Raw genomic sequence first — 18,432 nt, 5'->3', positions numbered from 1 at the left:
TGGATAATAGTAAGGGATTTTATTTAGTTTATACCTGAATGATCTAGTGGTTTCCCCTACTTCCTTCAATTTGAGTCTGAATTTGATAATAAGGAGCTCATGATCTGAGCCACAGTCAGCTCCCGGTCTTGTTTTTTCTGACTATATAGACCTTCTCCATCTTTGGCTGAAAAGAATATAATCAATCTGAATTTGGTGTTGACCATCTGGTGATGTCCATGTGTAGTCTTCTCTTGTGTTGTTGGAAGAGGGTGTTTGCAATGACCAGTGTGTTCTGTTGGCAAAACTGTATTAGCCTTTGCCTTGCGTCATTGCTTATTCCAAGGCCAAATTTGTTGATGTCACCCTTCTCTAATTCTGTGTCAACGAAACAGCAGACACATGAGCCTCTCATTTGCAGTGATTTACATTAATCTTCTCTCTTAGGTAATATAATTGATTTGAGTGTAAAAGTTCATCGACTTTTAGATTGGTGACAGTGGTGATAAAACAGTAATAAACACACTTCATAATCTTGAAGTGTTATATACTTCTCCTTTCACCTGATTTCCACATCTGCTGACTATGTGTGTAATCTATTTACTTTAGGCATAGGAGTTATAATTTAACTTCTGATTGATGTCTTCTGGATATAAGCCTGAGCAATAGAAAAAGTCTTCCGTGTTTGCTTAAAGTACTGCATATGAACAAGATGTCTATGAAATGGCTCTCACTTCTGCTGCTGCTACAATTGGCTTGCTACTTTAGTTCTGGAAGTTGTGGAAAGGTCCTGGTGTGGCCAATGGACTATAGTCATTGGATGAATATGAAGACAATTCTGGATCAACTTGTCACAAGGAGTCATGAGGTGACTGTTTTGACACCTTCAGTTTCCACTTTCATTGATCCCAAAAAAACATCTTCTCTCAAATTAGTGACTTTCCCTCTACCTTTAATTAAAGAAGAAAATGAGAATTTTCTCAAACTTTTCATTGAGAAATGGAAGCATGCAGTGAGAGACTCCTTTTGGAACCATCTTTCAACAGTGGAAAGTTTATCTTGGGGATATTCTGATATTTTAATGAAGACTTGTAGAGAAGTTGTTTCAAACAAGGAACTTATGGTAAAACTTCATGAAGAAAGGTTTGATGTCATTTTTGCAGATGCTGTTGGACCCTGTGGTGAGCTGCTGGCTGAGATACTTAAAATACCATTCATGTACAGTCTCTACTCCACACCTGGATCTTCAGTTGAAAAGAAGAGTGGAAGGCTTCCATTCCCACCATCCTATGTACCTGTTATGTTGTCAGAATTAAGTGATCACATGACATTCATGGAGAGGGTCAAAAATATGATATATGCACTCTATTTTGAATTCTGGTTCCAGGCATACAATGAGAAGAAGTGGAATCAGTTTTACAGTGAAGTACTAGGTAAGTCATGTGTTTAGTTGGTAACATTAAGTCCTATCTTTATAAAGCCTTGGAATGTGAGTTTGTGTAAGTATAAATTCACTGAAATTTGTCTCAAATAAGTGAAACATTCAAATAAAAATATAAAATAACCATCAGTCTTATAAATATCATGAAATGAAAACACCTAAATTATAGGGTGAGGTACAACCTTGTAGTCCTTTACTAGTACTGGATACCAAGAAGTCATATACCATAAGTTGAGGCACATAAGACCTTTGCTAGTGACTGTCTATCAACTTACCAAACTTCTTTTTTTTAACTTAAAATTTTAAGTCACTAAAAATCTCATAGAATGTCTTGGCAAATGACATGTACACTAAGAATTAAACACATATTTGTAGCTCAAGTATCTAGGTAGCATTTAGAAATTGTTTCTACTTGTGTAATTCATTTTCCAAATAGTGTTATATTATATCATATCATCCTATCTAATGTTGTATATTTGTCAAAGAACAGTTACATTGAAACATATTTGGTCACATCATGGCAAGGTCCTTTATAAAACTTACCTAATGTATATACATGGGCTTCCCTGGTGGCTCAGATGGTAAAGAATCCACTTGCGATGTGGGAGACCTGGGTTCCATCCCTGAGTTGGTAAGATCCCCTGAAAGAGGACATGGCAACCCACTCCAGTATTCTTGCCTGGAGAATCCCCGTGGACAGAGGAGCCTCGAGGCCTGCAGTCCATAGGGTCACAAACAGTCAGACACGACTGAGTGACTAAGCATAATACATATACACACACAGCAATATTCTCATTTGATCCAACATTTGTTCTTGTTTTGTTTTTATTTTCACTTTCAGGGAGGCCCACTACATTAGTTGAGACAATGGGGAAAGCTGAAATGTGGCTCATTCGAAACTATTGGGATTTTTCATTTCCTCGCCCACGGCTACCAAATTTTGAATTTGTTGGCGGCATCCACTGCAAACCTGCCAAATCCCTGCCTAAGGTCACCTACTCCTCATTGTTATTCTTTGTTAACTTTGTGTTTTCAATAAGAATTATCCTGCATTCTTTATTTAGAATGTTTGATTGCAATGAGTCAGATATGGGAAGCTGGATACAGTGAACTTCCAGTTAGAAATTGATATATTTCTATGTCACCACACGTATCTGAAATTTACTAACATCACAGAATAAACAGAATATGCTAGAGACTTTGAGAATATGTTAAATTATGATTTCACTATTCAACACATAATGAAGTATCAGACACTTATAGTTATATTATTATATAAAAATATAGTAAATATATAATTTATACTTTAATATTAGCATAATATTAGTTACAATTATAGTAGCTTAATTATCCTACTATAAGATAATTATATATATAACTTATTTGGGGAGTGCTAATATAGAGAAACGGTGTAGACAGTTTCTGCCTCCTGACCCTCCACCTAGAAAGACAGAATACAAGGAAGTCATAAAAAATGTGTAAACGTATTATAAGAAAAGACCACTGTGCTATAGAAACATCCAGTATGAATCATAGGAAAATCTGAAGATGTTCATGAATAAACAGAAGAGATAGGGCTGGGATAGAAGAAGATAGAAAAGAAAAGCAGGTAGAGTGATAATGACAGTTTCCAAGAAGTACAAGTTCAATCTAAACAAGAAGAGGCTAAGTAAAGAGGCTGATAATGCTGGTGATGTGAATTGGAAACAGATAATTATTAACTTGAGAAACGTCTAGCAGGAGCACCTGCAAGAACATTGAAAGGGATAAGAAAGAGATATGGTCACATATTCTTAAAAAAAAAAAAAAGCAGGATGTAGTCATTGGGTTGGATTGTGAACGGCAGGGTGGGAAAGGAGAATATTCGGCAGGTTGTTCAAGATACAGGCAACATACTCAGAGATAGGACAACACTAAATCTTATAATAGTAGCAACCTCATATTATCATTGAGGGAAAAATTGTAAGTACATGTGAAACATCCAAAATGTCAGTAGCATCTAATGATCCAGAAGAAATATTAACTATCTTCATTATTCTTATTTTGTTACTATAATATACTATCACTAACCCAATGTTTGCCAGGAATCTTACTGAAATTGAGATGATTTTCTTAATCAAGATTATATTATTCAGAAAGCTGTAAAGTAGATACCCCATTGTTGCTGTCTAGTTGCTAAGTCGTGTCCGACTCTTTTGTGATCCAATGGACTGTAGCCCACCAGGCTCCTCTGTCCATGAGATTACCCAAGCAAAAATACTGGAGTGGGTTGGCATTTCCTTCTCCAGGGTACCTTCCAGACCCAGGGATCAAACTTGCATCTCCTGCTTTGCAGGCAAATTCTTCTAACACTGAGCCACTAGGGAAATCCTATGGAGTTTTTAAAAAATAAATTTAAAAAGTTTACTAAATTAAAAAATTAATTTAATGTAAATAATTCGATAAATTTAATAAACTTTACTAGAGCAAATTTAATTTAATTTAACATATTTACATTAAATTTTTAATTAAAAAAATAATATTTAAGATTTGGCAATCAGGTGAGCAAGATGACTAAAATATTTTTTTAAGTTATAAGGCTCTAGCTAAAATGAACAACCTTCTTCAACAATATATATGAATATGTATAAATCTATATTTTCATAAAAATGCTTAATTACACTAAATCAGCTACAATGCAATATTCAGATGTAAAATAAGAAATATTAAAAGGTCACAATTTTCCTGAAGGCTAAAAAAGAATGTAAGCTTGAATGACAATTTTCATGATATATGTCATAATTCATATTTCATTATAGCAGTAGATAAAGATTAGAATTAAAGCACAAATTTTAGCATCATGTCTTCAAGGTCCATCTATGTTATTGAAATTGGTCGGATTTCCTTCTTTCTCATGGGTGAATAACATTCCATTCTGAGTGTGTGTGTGTGAAATATCTTTTTTAAGATTTACCCATTGATGGGTGCATAAGTTGTTTCTTAGCTATTGTGAATAATGCTACAATAAACATGGGAGCATATATATCTCTTTGCTATCCTGTCTTTATTTTTATTCTTTGGCTGTATACCCAGAAATGGGATAACTGGGTCATACAGCAGATCTATTTTTAATTATTTTAGGAACTTTCATTTTGTGTTCTCTAAGAGCTAAACAGTTTACATTTCCACTGACAGTGGGACACTTTTCTCTACCTTCTCACAACACATCTCTTCTTAGTTGCAGACTTTCTAACAGGTATGAGAAAATATCTCATTGTGGTTTTGAAATACATTTCCCTGATGATTATGTTATTGAGCATCTTTTCGTATATCTGGTGGTCATTTGGACATTTTCTTTGGAAAATATTAATTTGTTAATCTGCCCATTCTTTAACTGAATTTTGTAGTATGAGTTTTATGTATATTCTGGATATTACCCACCTCGCTCAACGTGTGGTTACAAAACTATTTTTGTTCCATTCTGCAGGTTGCATTTTCATCTTGTTGTTTGTTTCTTTTGTTATGAAGAAACTTTTAAGTTTGACATAGTCCAATTTATTGTTTTTTTTTTCTTTTATTATGGTTGTGATATATCAAAAAATCATTTTCAAAATCAAACATAGGGAGATTCATCCCTATGTTTTCTTGTAGGTAGGAGTGTCATAGTATCTGGTCTTATGTTTAAATCTGTGATTGACTTTGAGTTATTTTTGTGAGTGGTGTAAGATAAGGGCCTCATTTCATTTTTTTTGCTTATGTTTATTCAATTTTCTCAGAAAATAAAGAAGTGACTGTTATTTATCCATTGGGTATTCTTGTTTCCCTTGTTGAATATTGGTTGACTATATTCTCAGGATTTTGATTCTAAATCTTGAATGCTGTTCCATTGGTTAATGTGTCTATTTTTTACCAATACAATATGATTTGAAATATTGCAGCTTTGTAATAAAATTTAAAATTGGGAGGTGCCTTTGAAATTGCCTTTGGTTCTGGGTAGTGTGAATATTTTAACAATACTAATTCTGATCCATGAACACAGGACAACTTTCTATTTATCTGTGTTTTCTTGTATTTCTAAAACAAATGCTTGTAATAACTGTACAGATTTTTCACATCATTCGCTAAATTTATTCCTAGTCATTTTCTTCTTTTGATGCTGTTGTGACTGGGATAGCTTTTTTCAGACGTTACATTGTTAGTACATAAAAACAGAACTAATTTTTGTATGTTGATATTATCAACATATAACCTTAAGGTAGTTTTATTGAATTTATTAATTAATTCAGGTTGTTAGTTGAATCTGTGAGATTTTTTGCACAAAAAAAAGTCTTCTGCAAAAAAAATTAAAAAGTTTATTCCTTCCTTTCTATTTAGGATGCTTTTCATTTCGTTGTCTTGCCTAGTTGCTCTAGCTAGGACTATGTTGAATCAATATGACATTTGGCATCCTTGTCTTGTTCCTGATCTTTGAGAAAAAGCTTTCAAACTTTCACTGTTGAGCATAATGTTAGGTCTGGGTTTGTCATGCATCTCCTTTATTACATTGTAACTCTTTTATTACATTTTTACAATATAACTTTATTACCTTGAGTTATGTTCTTTCTTCCTTATGTTGAGGGTTTTTATCATGAGAATGTTGTATCTTATCAAATGTTTTTTGTACATCTATTGAAGTAATAAAGTTATTTTATATTTCATTCTATTCATGCAATGTATCACAATCATTATTTGGATACACTGAAGCATCATTACATGTTAGAGATAATTCTCACTTGGTCTTGGTACATAATTCTTTCAATGTGTTCTTGAATTTAATTGCTGATACTTTGTTGATAATTTTTGCATCTATACTATAGTCTGGACATTGGCCTGTAGTTTTTACTTTTGTACTGTTCTTGATATAAGGGTAATGCTGGCCTTGTAGAATGGGTTTGGAAATGTTCCCATCCTCTTTTTTAATTTTTAAGATTTTCTGAAGAACTGGATTAATTATCCTATACTGTTTTATAGAATTCCTCAGTGCAGCCATCTGGTCCTGGTGTTTTATGTGTTGGTTAGTAGTTAGTTCATTCATTCAGTCATGTCTGACTCTTTGTGACCTCATGGACTGCAGCACGCCAGGCTTCCCTGTCCATCATGTCCATTGAGTCAGTGATGTCATCCAACCATCTTACATGTTGGTAGGCTTTTAATTACTGATTTGACTTCTTTACTCATTATGACTATTCAGATTTTCTATTTCTTCCTTACTCAGTTCTGGTAGATTGTGTTTTTAAAAAGTTATCCATTCTTCTTGGGTATATAGTTTGTTAGCATATAATTATTCATAGTAGTCCCTTTGGATCCTATATATTTTTGCAGTATTGATTTTAATGTATCCTGTTTCATTTATAATTGTATTTATTTGAGTCCTCTTTTTCTTGGTAAGTCTAGCTAAAGGTTTTTAATTGTGTTTACTTCTTTGAAAAGACAGAGAAAGACAAATATTGTGTAATATCACTTACACGTGGAATCCAAAAATGCTGACTCATAATAATAGAGAGTAATATAGCGGTTTCCAGGGGCTGCTGCTGCTGCTAAGTTGCTTCAGTCATGTCCAACTCTGTGCGATCCCATAGCCAGCAGTCCACCAGGCTCCCCCGTCCCTGGTTGCCATTTTATTCTCCTTCCAGGGCCTAGTAGGTGGGAAATAGGAGAGATGTTGTTTAAGGCTACAAACTTGTAAGTTTTCTTAGTAAATAAGCCCTAGAGATATAAGGTACAAAATAGTGAATATAGACTACAATATTTTATTATAACCAGCATACTTGCTAAGAGGCCAGATGTTAATTTATCCAGCCACAAAAAAAAAAAAATCATAATGATGGAAGTTTGAACCATCATTAAAATGGCAATCGTATTACAATAATAGATGTATCAATCATCATGCTTTATATCTTAGCTTACATAATGTAATATGTCAAATACATTTTCAACATTTTCAAAAAATATATGAATTTGAAATTAAGAATATCCCTGGATAGAGAGTTTTAGTAAATCTTGCTGCTGCTGCTTCCCTTTTAAATAATTTTTCATACTTTTGCATATTTTCTTACCATGAACTTACATTATTTTTTAAAGATATCAGAGAATGAGATGAACCAGTCCTTATCAGTAACCAATTTGTAGAGATAAAATGTATTACAATAACACCAATTGGATGCATTTTTCACAAAACAGATGAAAAGTTTTGGGTAGCAAGCCAATGAAACAAAACATTGAAAATGAGTAACTTTAAATGCTAATACAGCTCACTGGAAATACAATCATTACCTGGATATACTGTGAGAATCTTAAGAGAGTTCAGTGTCTTAATATTAAGACTGATATCACCAGGGTGAAATTATACTTTTGAAAAAGCTCATCAAATACAGTCTTCAAGGTTAAGTTTAAAAAATTCCTTCTTTTCTTTTTTAGGTTATAAAATAGTTTTGCAAAGAAGTTTTACAAAATAACTAGCATCAGAGAGTATACATTTTATGATGGAAGAATTGGGTCATTATTTTCCAGATAGAAAAGGATAATGAATCTAAAATAGAAGAAAGAACTAAGAAAATATGAATATGTGATTTTGATTAAATATCTAAAAAAAATTTGCTCCTCTACATTTTAAAACTAGAGAACATTGATCACAGTAGACTTACTCTAGTATAGAAAGTAAGTTTTTAATTAGAAAGGATCAAGGATCACAAGACAAAATAATTCAGAAACAATTCCAGGCAAGTTCAGATTCAACAGGAACTTTATTTAGTTTGAAATGAACTACCCAAAAGGTGACTTGATCTCTGCTGCAGAAAGCCCTGGGGCACATTTCCCACTGTGGGGTAGGTGCACCCTGAGGTGACTAATGTAGATGATACTGAGGGTCCTTCAACACAGTTGGACATAGCACATCCTACCATGACATCAATTATACAATATAGTTTAGACAAAGGGTGCCATATGTAAACAAACCCAGAAATATGGTGGCTCAAATAAATGACTATGCAAGCGCATCTCTGGGTTATAAATAGGACTTACAGAACTGTTTCACAGAATTTCCAAAATAAAATGTCAGACTCCTCCATGTCTCTGATTAGAAATTCAGATAAAGAGTTTGGGAAATTATGACAAAGTTGAAGCTAAGGGATAAGGATTACAGAACTGAGTGAATGATAAACATAAAGTGATTCAAATAATAAATATTTCATGTACTAATAGGGAAATGAAGTACTAATGATGAACCTAAAATAATTCTCAAACAATCTGCCTGGAATAAATAAATGATTTAGTAGACCTAGAATAATAAGGAATTACAGGTGAATTAAATCCTGCAGTGTAGCTTCTAAAAATTTATGTTAGTAATTAACAGCATAACTGATGCAGAGGCTGAGTATAATACTGTTTAACAGTACTTTCTTGTCACTACCGTGTACTGGCTCTATCTCATTTCCTGCTTATACGAAACACCTTTGCACAATTATACATAATAAAAGAAATGACCTCATATGACCCATTTCCCTCCAAGTACATCCAAGTACCTCCAAGGGATGAAGTCTGTTTAAAAAAAAAAAAAAAACAGTCATTACTGAAAATAACATACAGTTTACTCAAAAGATTTTTTAGTGTTAAATATTTATTAGCACATGTGACCAAAGTCCAAGATGTGAAGTTAGCATGTTCAAGAACATAGTGGGGTGCAAGGAAAGGGAATCAGTCTATAAACTAGCTATATAGCATGCAGTAAGAATAATGTACACTTTCTAGTATAAAACTTGTCTATCTATACAGCTCAGCAATTCCTCTGGATGAGACATTTGCACAACAGGTAAGTAAAAGCTGTATTAGCAGGACCCAAGAAGTTGGACAACCCAAGTGTCCATCAAGAGACAAAACAATAAACAAAATGTCATATGCACAATGATGAAATATTGCTTATCTTTAAAAGGAAATTCTGACATGTCACAACATAAATGAACCTTACGCTGAGTGAAATAAACCAATCAGAAAAAGACAAATACTGTAGGATTTAATGTATAAGAAGTATCCAGACTAGTTACATTTGTAGAAACACAGGGTAGTATGAAACTTGCCAGAGGCTAGAGAAAGAGGAAACGGAGTTTCTTAATGAGCATAGACTTCCAGTTTTTCTCCAGAAAAAGTTCTGGAGATTGGTTGCATGGTGTGAATATACTTTACCCTACAATACTATACATTTAGGAATGATTAAGAAAGTAAGTTTTCTGTTATGTGTATCCTTCCGCAATATTTTTTAAGAAGCCACTACTCTAGTATCTTCAGACTATATCTTATTTTCTCCCTTTAGTTGCTTGCATCAATGCTTTCAATAATGTCTGCTATGCTGCTGCTCTTTTGTGATGGGGCAAATTCTTTTCTTCACAGGAAATGGAAGAGTTTGTGCAGAGCTCCGGAGAACATGGTATTGTGGTGTTTTCATTGGGGTCAATGGTCAGTAACATGTCAGAAGAAAGAGCCAATGTGATTGCTTCAGCTCTTGCCCAGATTCCACAAAAGGTACACACAGTAACTCAATAGTGGATAACTATTTAATGACTCTGTTAAACTTTATAAAAGGTCTGATTTTTCTTCCAGAAAGGTAACTAATATGATAGCTCCAATTTTTTGCAGGTGCTATAGCCATGCAGGGACTGTCTTTGATAGATAATAATTTTAGATTATTACCTTTACCTTAACAGGTTCTATGGCGATATGATGGCAAAAAACCAGACACCCTAGGACCCAATACTCAGCTGTATAAGTGGCTCCCCCAAAACGACCTTCTTGGTAAGACTTGGCCGAAAAAAAATATTGAAAACATGAATAACAGCTGAACAGAGTGATAGTACTTCAAAGGGAAACAAATATATAGAGAATTATTGAAACAGTCGAAAAGAAAACTTTACTGCTTCATTTCTATTTACTATGCTAGGGGGGAAATGGGGACAGCTGGCAGGGCTTCCCAATCTGCTCAGTGGTAAGGAATCAGCCTGCCAGTGCAAGAGATGCAGGAGAAGTGGGTTCTATCCATGAGTCCCCAAAATCCTCTATAGAAGGAAATGGCCACCCACTTCAATATTTTTGTCTGAAAAATCCCATGAACAAAGGCGCCTGGTGAGCTTCTGTTCATGGGGTCACAAAAAGTCGGAGAAGACTGAGCGACTTAGCATACACACCCATAACAACTGGCATTTTACTATACACAGTCATACCCCTTATGACCAGAATCTTTATTTTAGCTGTAATTATTTCTGACTGTGAACTTTTCAATAACATCTTGGATTGTTGTTCAGTCTCTGAATTCTTTCGTCACATCTATCTTTTCCCCTCTGTAAGGGTATGATAAATGCTACTGAAAATAAGAACTCTCCTTTTATTACCAGTGACTCTTCACTTTCTGTAAGAAAAAAATTCATAATCATTTTTGTGAAGCAATAAAACACTCCAAGGTAAAAGGTTACTTTTCCTTCCTCTGGTTCCAGTGCCTCTACTATTACCATTCTCTTCCCCTGACACCATTCCTAATCAGACTAATTGACTCCACTATATCTTTAAGAGAATAATTTCTGGCATGCCTTCCTCTTTTTTTGCACATTTGGTTTCTTTTACCCAGAATGCTCTTTCAAGTTGCTCACCTGCCAATCCTGGATTCATTTGTGAAGTCCAAGTGACTCAGCACTTCTTTCATGGTCTTCATTTACCCCTTCAGCAGATGCAGCAGTTACTTCTCTGAATTCTGAAAGCAATTTAAAAGGACTTTCATATGTGTAATAACCTGTTATTGAAGACTGTTTCCTTCAGTTACCTTTTAATGCACTTTTCTCAATTTATTTCTAAAACTTAAAATTAATAATTTTATTGAAATTCACTCAATCCTAGGTCATCCAAAAACCAAAGCCTTTGTAACTCACGGTGGAAGCAACGGCATTTATGAGGCCATCTACCACGGGGTCCCTATGGTGGGCCTTCCTTTGTTTGCTGATCAACCTCATAACATTGTTCACATGAAGGCCAAGGGAGCTGCTGTCAGATTGGACTTGGAAACAATGTCAACAGAAGATTTGCTCAGTGCATTGAAGGAAGTCATTAATAATCCTTCGTGAGTATATTTTTTTTACTAGATACTCTTTCTGGAGAAGTTCTCATATGAAGACTCATTAGTCTTTACATAAGCACCATGAGGAGTAAGATTCACTCAGTTCAGTCATCAATAACCTATTGTGAGTGTCACAGTAATATTTTTTCATGGTTTTAAGGGAAAGGTTTGTCAGTGGTTTAAAGACAGTGGAGAAATTTTGAAAGATCTAACCATTAGAATGAGAAGAATCTCTGAAATGATAATAGAGGAATTAAGAAGTTTGAAAATGAAGTTAAAGTAGGGAAACGTAGATGTCCACTTTACTTTCTCTCAGCAAGTGAATTCCAAAAATGTTTTAATCTCTTCTAACAATTTATTTTCAGTAAACAACCTTGATATAAGTAATCTGAAATTCCCATTACATTCAATATCTTCCAAGTTTTCTATGCTAATATTTAGACCCAATCACTGATAAATGGTAAATAGCTAGTACTTTCTAATTAGCCAGTTTCAACTATGAAGATATTTATTTATAAATGTAGGTATATTCTTAGGCTTTTTGATTGTTGCCATTTTTGTCTTGTTTGGAAGAATTATAAAATTTAAACATAATCAACTTGGAAGTGATATGTTGGGATAGTTCTCTTTTAAAAATTCACACAATTTTTAAATATTACTTTCCATTTAAAACTAGTAGAAAATATTGGTTCAATTTCCAGTGTTGTACAATGCATCCTTGAGCTTATATACTTCTCAGTTTTTGCCTCCTACTCCCCTACCCATATATTTCTACTCCCCCAAATATGGTAACCAATAAATTGCCCTCTATGTCTGCAAGTCTGTAATAATATTTTGGTTCCATCACTGATAAATGGTAAACAACTAGAACATACTAATTTATTCAATTGCAGCTATGTAGATACTATTTACAAAGGTAGGTATAATCTGAGTTCCTGTCATTGTCCTTCTTTTTGTCTTATTTGAACAGGTATTTTGAGATATTGCTATCTAAAAGCCAAATTTACGAAACCAAAAATATTTGATTTCCAAATCACTTCAGAATATACATGAATTCCAATAACACAATTAAATTAATATAACAAATATGATGTATATGTTTCCCCTTTTCTTTATAATGTCTTTATAAAGAAAACATTTTGAGAATTTGTCAGTAATAGTAGCACAGTGTATATCTGTGTTTTATAAGCAGTGTTATGTAAATTTAATCTTAGCACTGCTATTGTCCTAAATGAACAGCAAAAATATTATATTCAGTTCAGTTCAGTTCAGTCACTCAGTCATGTCCGACTCTTTGCGACTCCATGAACTGCAGCATGCCAGGCCTTCCTGTCCATCACAAACTCCCAGAGTTTACCCAAACTAATGTCCATTGAGTCAGTGATGCTGTCCAACCATCTCATCCTCTGTCGTCCCCTTCTCCTCCTGCCCTCAATCCCTCCCAGCATCAGGGTCTTTTTAAATGAGTCAGCTCTTCACATCAGATGGCCAAAGTATTGGAGTTTCAGCTTCAACATCAGTCCTTCCAATGAACACCCAGGACTGATCTCCTTTCGGATGGACTGGTTGGATCGTCTTGCAGTCCAAGGGACTCTCAAGAGTCTTCTCCAACACCACAGTTCAAAACTATTAATTCTTTGGCATTCAGCCTTCTTTATAGTCCAGATCTTACATCCATTCATAACTATTGGAAAAACCATAGCCTTGACTAGACAGACCTTTGTTGACAAAGTAATGTCTCTGCTTTTCAATATGCTGTCTAGGTTGGTCATAACTTTCCTTCCAAGGAGTAAGCGTCTTTTAATTTCATGGCTGCAATCACCATCTGCAGTGATTTTGAAGCCCCCAAAAATAAAGTTAGCCACTGTTTGCACTGTCTAAATGAACAGAAAAATATTACATTATTTTTCTCTTCTTTTAAAGAAATAAACCTTTCATTTGCCAATTTTATATAAATGTACATCTCTTTAGTATCTTTATTGATTTTTACTTAATAATGTAAAACTGGCATCAAAAAATGATGATTTATTACCTGCTATATACTGAATATTCATGTTCTGCTACATATTGTGTTCAGTAACATACTGTTGTTACCATTGTTGTGGCAGTTGTTCAGTCACTAAGTTGTAGCCAACTCTTTGTGACCCAGTGGACTGCAGCATGCTACGGTTTCCTGTCCTTCACTATCTCCTGGAGTTTGCTCAAACTCATGTCCATTGAGTTGGTGATGCTATCTAACCATCTCATTCTCTGCTGCCTGCTCCTCCTTTTGCCCTCAATCTTTCCCAGCATCAAGGTCTTTTCTAATGAGTTGGCTGTTTGCATCACGTGGCCAAAGTATCAGAGCTTCAGCATCAGTCCTTCCAATGAATATTCATGGTTGATTTCCTATAGAATTGACTGGTTTGATATCCTTGCAAGTTTGGTCTCCTCAAGTGAGTCTCCTCAAGTGATTCTCAAGAGTCTTCTCCAGTACCACAATTCAAAAGTATCAATTCTTCAGTGCTCTGCCTTCTTCATGGCCCAACTCTCACATCTGTACTTGAAAAAACGTACTTTGGTTATATGGGTCTTTGTCAGCAAAGTGATGTCTCTGCTTTTTAATACGCTGTCTAGGTTTGCTATAGCTTTCCTTCCAAAGAACAAGTATCTTTTAATTTCATGGCTGCGGTCACCATCCCCAGTGATTTTGGAACCTAAGAAAATAACATCTGTCTCTGTTTCAACTTTTCCCCCTTCTATTTACCATGAAGTGATGGGAGAGGATTTCACAATCTTAGTTTTTTGAATGTTGATTTTTAAGCTCTAGGTGACTACACCATTGTGGTTATCCAGGTCATTAACACCTTTTTCGTATAGTTCTTCTGTGTATTCTTGCTACCTCTTCTTAATCTCTTTTTCTTCTGTTAGGTCCTTACCATTTCTATCCTTTATTTTGCCCATACTTGCATGAAATGTTCCCTTGATATCACCAATTTTCTTAAAGAGATTTCTAGTCTTTCCCATTCTACTGTTTTCCTCTAATTCTTTGCTTTGTTCACTTAAATGGCCAGGCACTTTGCATTCTTTGGAACTCCGCATTCAGTTGGGTATATCTTTCCCTTTCTTCCTTGCCTTTTGCTTTTCTTCTTTTCTCAGCTATTTATAAAGACTTCTCAGACAACCACATTGCCTTCTTTATTTCTTCTCTCTCTCTCTCTCTCTCTTTTTTTTTTTTTTTTGTTGTTGTTGTTGAGCATATAGAACTTCTCCATTTTGGGTGCAAAGAATATAATCAATATGATTTTTACTCTGACCATTCGTTTCCAGATTACTGCTGCTGCTGCTGCTGCTAAGTCGCTTCAGTAGTGTCCGACTCTGTGCGACCCCATAGATGGCAGCCCACTAGGCTCCTCTGTCCCTGGGGTTCTCCAGGCAAGAATACTGGAGTGCGTTGCCATTTCCTTCTCCAATGCATCCCACTCCAGTACTCTTGCCTGGAAAATCCATGGACAGAGGAGCCTGGTGGGCTGCAGTCCATGGGGTCGCTAAGAGTCAGACACGACTGAGTGACTTCACTTTCACTTTCCAGATTACTGAAGTCCTCTCAAAAACCCAGTGCACATCCTCTGTTTTGACAGAAAAGGGAGGGAAGTTGCCTCCATTGCTATTGCTCACAGTGTCATCTTGTAACACTTTGTGTTCTTGAGCTATATCTCTTTTTTCTCCCTTCTTTCTTGTCTACTAGTCTATTATCAACAGTAAAAATGAATGTAATTGCAATGCCTGGAAGTAAAATGTTGAGCCTTCTCCAGAGTCTTTTAGAACAAGAACGACAACAATGCTAGCAAATATTTGCTGCAAGTATACAATATGCTAGGAATGCCTATAAGAATCAATACAATATTCTCAAAATATCTCAAAAAAATTATCTCAAAATAATCAGATAAGATACTATTCCTATCCATTCTTTAGAAAAATGAAAAACTGAGGAATAGATTATATCATGAATGGCCCCTCCAATATAAAAATAAAAACATTTTAAAAAATTTAGTAAACTTAAAACAAATAAAACTGTGAGACAAAAAGAATAAAAAAGCAGCCAACAAGATAAATGTCAGAATCAGGAGTCAAACACAGACAATCCACTTCAACACTTTGGAACACTATTTCACTAAGGTAAGATCAGCCCTGCCTAGACATATCTTGGAACCTCATCATAGACTTTCCTGCTATCTCTGGATTATGACAGCATTTTAACACGTTTCTATCAGGGCTTTACTAGATAATTCAAACTTTGAGCAACAAACCATGATTTTTGTTGTTGTTGTTTTCTTTCCTTTGGGGACTTAATTCATTCCATTCTTTAGACTGCACAAACCCCTCCCATTTTCTTTCTTTCCTTTGTAGCTTGAAATGCTATACATTTAAGAAGTCCTAGCTCTTAAGCTAAGATCTCAAGAATCACCTCACAGGAAAATTATCTATTTTTCTTTAAGTCTGTGATGCATTCTTTGTTTCCATCTGCAAGAAAATTTCACAAACTTTCAGTTATAGCTCATTCTATGTATCAACGTCTGTTTGATTTTCCTTCAGCTACAAACAGAATGTGATGAGGTTATCAGCCATTCATCATGATCGGCCTGTAAAGCCCCTAGACCTAGCAGTCTTCTGGATTGAGTTCGTCATGCGCCACAAAGGAGCCAAGCACCTGCGACCAGCTATCCACAACCTCACCTGGCTCCAGTACCACTCTCTGGACGTGATTGGGTTTCTGCTAGCCTGTGTAGCAACTGCTGCATTTGTCGTCACAAAGTGTTGCCTGTTTTGTTACCAGAAGTTTGCTGGCAAAGGAAAGAAGGGGAAAAGAGACTAGCTGTTTCTGAGACCTCAAGCAGTTTTGCCCCATAGATAACACTCCTCCAATTTATTCCAGTTGGAAAAATTATGTTTCCCATCCTCTTGTGACAAAATACAAACTTCACTTTCAAGGGATTTTCTACTTGGGTTAGACATATGGCTTGCCAAGGAAAAATACTGGCAAAAAATTGAAAGAAAATAAAACTGTAAGCTTATATATTGAAATTTATTACTTTAATTCTAAGTAAATAAGTGTTAGTTGTTCAGTCATGTCCAACTCTTTGCAACACCATGGACTGCAGACCACCAGGCTCCTGGGTCCATGAGATTTTCCAGGCAAGGATACTGGAGTGGGTTGCCATTTCCTTCTCCAGAGGATCTTCCCAGCCCAGGTATAGAACCCAGGTCTCCTGTACTGCAGGTAGATTCTTTACTGACTGAGCTTCTAAAGTTATACTAAAAAGAAATTAACAAATGTAATTATATTTAACATATCGAGAGTAAACCAAGGACAATAGCAAGTCTACTCATAGCATCCACATTATTTTGTAGATATTCATAATTCTTAACTTCATTTTGATGTAAAATTATTGCTTTCTCCTTGCTATAGAAATTGCTCAATAATTGGAATTCTGTAAAAATATATGTCTTTTTATTTTATTTGAGAGGTCATTAACAATTCTTCATTTTCACTGTGCATCCAGCCTCAGCATCACTTCTTAAAGTTACGGCAAGACATTTGACTTCATCCAATTTAACTCATTTCCCAGAACAGTGTTTGTGGAATTAGAAATACAGCAACTACTACCTACTTCCTATTATAAAACTGAGATATTTGCAAACATCTTCAATTTCATGACCTAATTCTCTTTTCTCATTCACTTTTTAGTCATCTATTATTTTCACTCCTTGATAATGAATGTAAGTTCTCAAGTGTATATTAAGAAGATATATAGCCTGTACTATATATACAGACTATATAAAGAGACTTATTGAATTTTCATTCTCTCCTAACGAACCTGACTATATCTACAGACTATATCTGTATACATATCTAAATCTATATATATTCTTATGAAACTGGACACAACACCACTTAGCTACTTGCAGATATGATGTGATATTCCTTGGGTTTGTTGAACACAGATTGAATTAAATACTATTACATTATAATATATTTTGAACCACACTTTAGATCAGTATTTATCATTCTTTTGTCTCTTTCATCAAGGCGCTATTGTCTTGTCCCTCCCACAACACTTACACATAAGCATTCAATCCTTTATCATGACAGGAAATAATATAGACATCATTTTCTTTAAACCTCGGCCCACTATGACTGACCTAATCAGAAACAATGAGCACAATACAAAAATTACAAATTTTAGGAAAAATTAGTGAATCAAATGAAAGCAATCTGAGAGCACTTATGAAAAATGTGCACCAGGAAAACAGTTTATGATTAAAGTGGTGCAGGTGCAGAAACACATTCTTGTCTTATTAATCAAGAGGACCATCATCCACATTATACAATATTCTTCAGCCTAAGGCATAATTGATATTAAAAATAAATTGAAACATTGAGACTTGGGAAATTATAGGAAAATTTACTGTAGAATTTTTTACAGAACCTCATTAGATAATTGACACATTTTTTAAGAAAAATAGAATTAATATCCCTTTCCTGGATCACAGCCTTGTTGCCACAGAGGGACTTACATTAACTAAATGAAGCTATTAGCCGTGCCATGCAGGACCACCCAAGATGTATGGCTCATGGTGAAGAGTTCTGACAAAATAAAGTCCGCTGGAGGAGGAAATGGCAACCCACTCCAGTATTTTTGCCAAGAGAATTCCATAAACAGTATGAAAAGGCAAAAAGATGTGAGATTAGAAGATGAGCCCCACAGGTCAGAAGGTGTCCAATATGCCGCTGGGGAAGAGACAAGAGCTATAACTAACAGCTGCAGAAAGAATGAAGTGGCTGGGCCAAAGCAGAAGCAACACTCAATTGTGGATGTTTCTGGTGGTGAAAGTAAAGTCTGATGCTCTAAAGAACAAT

At 35.0% G+C, this 18,432-nt stretch overlaps 1 protein-coding gene across 6 annotated transcripts in view; it reads left to right on the top strand.

The window, feature by feature from the left end:
• The window catches only part of LOC138082400 (UDP-glucuronosyltransferase 2B18-like), a 53,040-nt gene extending 35,543 nt beyond the window's left edge, over positions 1 to 17,497 (top strand). Inside the window, exons 1-7 of one of the 6 annotated variants that reach the window (XM_068975704.1) lie at positions 689 to 1,002; positions 1,354 to 1,412; positions 2,262 to 2,410; positions 9,821 to 9,952; positions 10,135 to 10,222; positions 11,315 to 11,534; positions 16,107 to 17,497. In XM_068975704.1, the coding sequence (XP_068831805.1) occupies positions 692 to 1,002; positions 1,354 to 1,412; positions 2,262 to 2,410; positions 9,821 to 9,952; positions 10,135 to 10,222; positions 11,315 to 11,534; positions 16,107 to 16,386 (1,239 nt within the window). In that variant the 5' untranslated portion in view covers positions 689 to 691 and the 3' untranslated portion in view covers positions 16,387 to 17,497. Of the gene's footprint in view, positions 1 to 688; positions 1,417 to 2,261; positions 2,411 to 9,820; positions 9,953 to 10,134; positions 10,223 to 11,314; positions 11,535 to 16,106 lie in introns of those variants that run through there. The other 5 variants (XM_068975706.1, XM_068975697.1, XM_068975703.1 and 2 more) reach the window with 5 other exon arrangements.
• Positions 17,498 to 18,432: the final 935 nt, after the last annotated feature.

Source organism: Capricornis sumatraensis, chromosome 7 (assembly GCF_032405125.1).
Source record: "Capricornis sumatraensis isolate serow.1 chromosome 7, serow.2, whole genome shotgun sequence".
Classification (NCBI taxonomy): Eukaryota; Metazoa; Chordata; class Mammalia; order Artiodactyla; family Bovidae; genus Capricornis; species Capricornis sumatraensis.
This window is presented reverse-complemented; position numbering and strand designations above follow the sequence as displayed.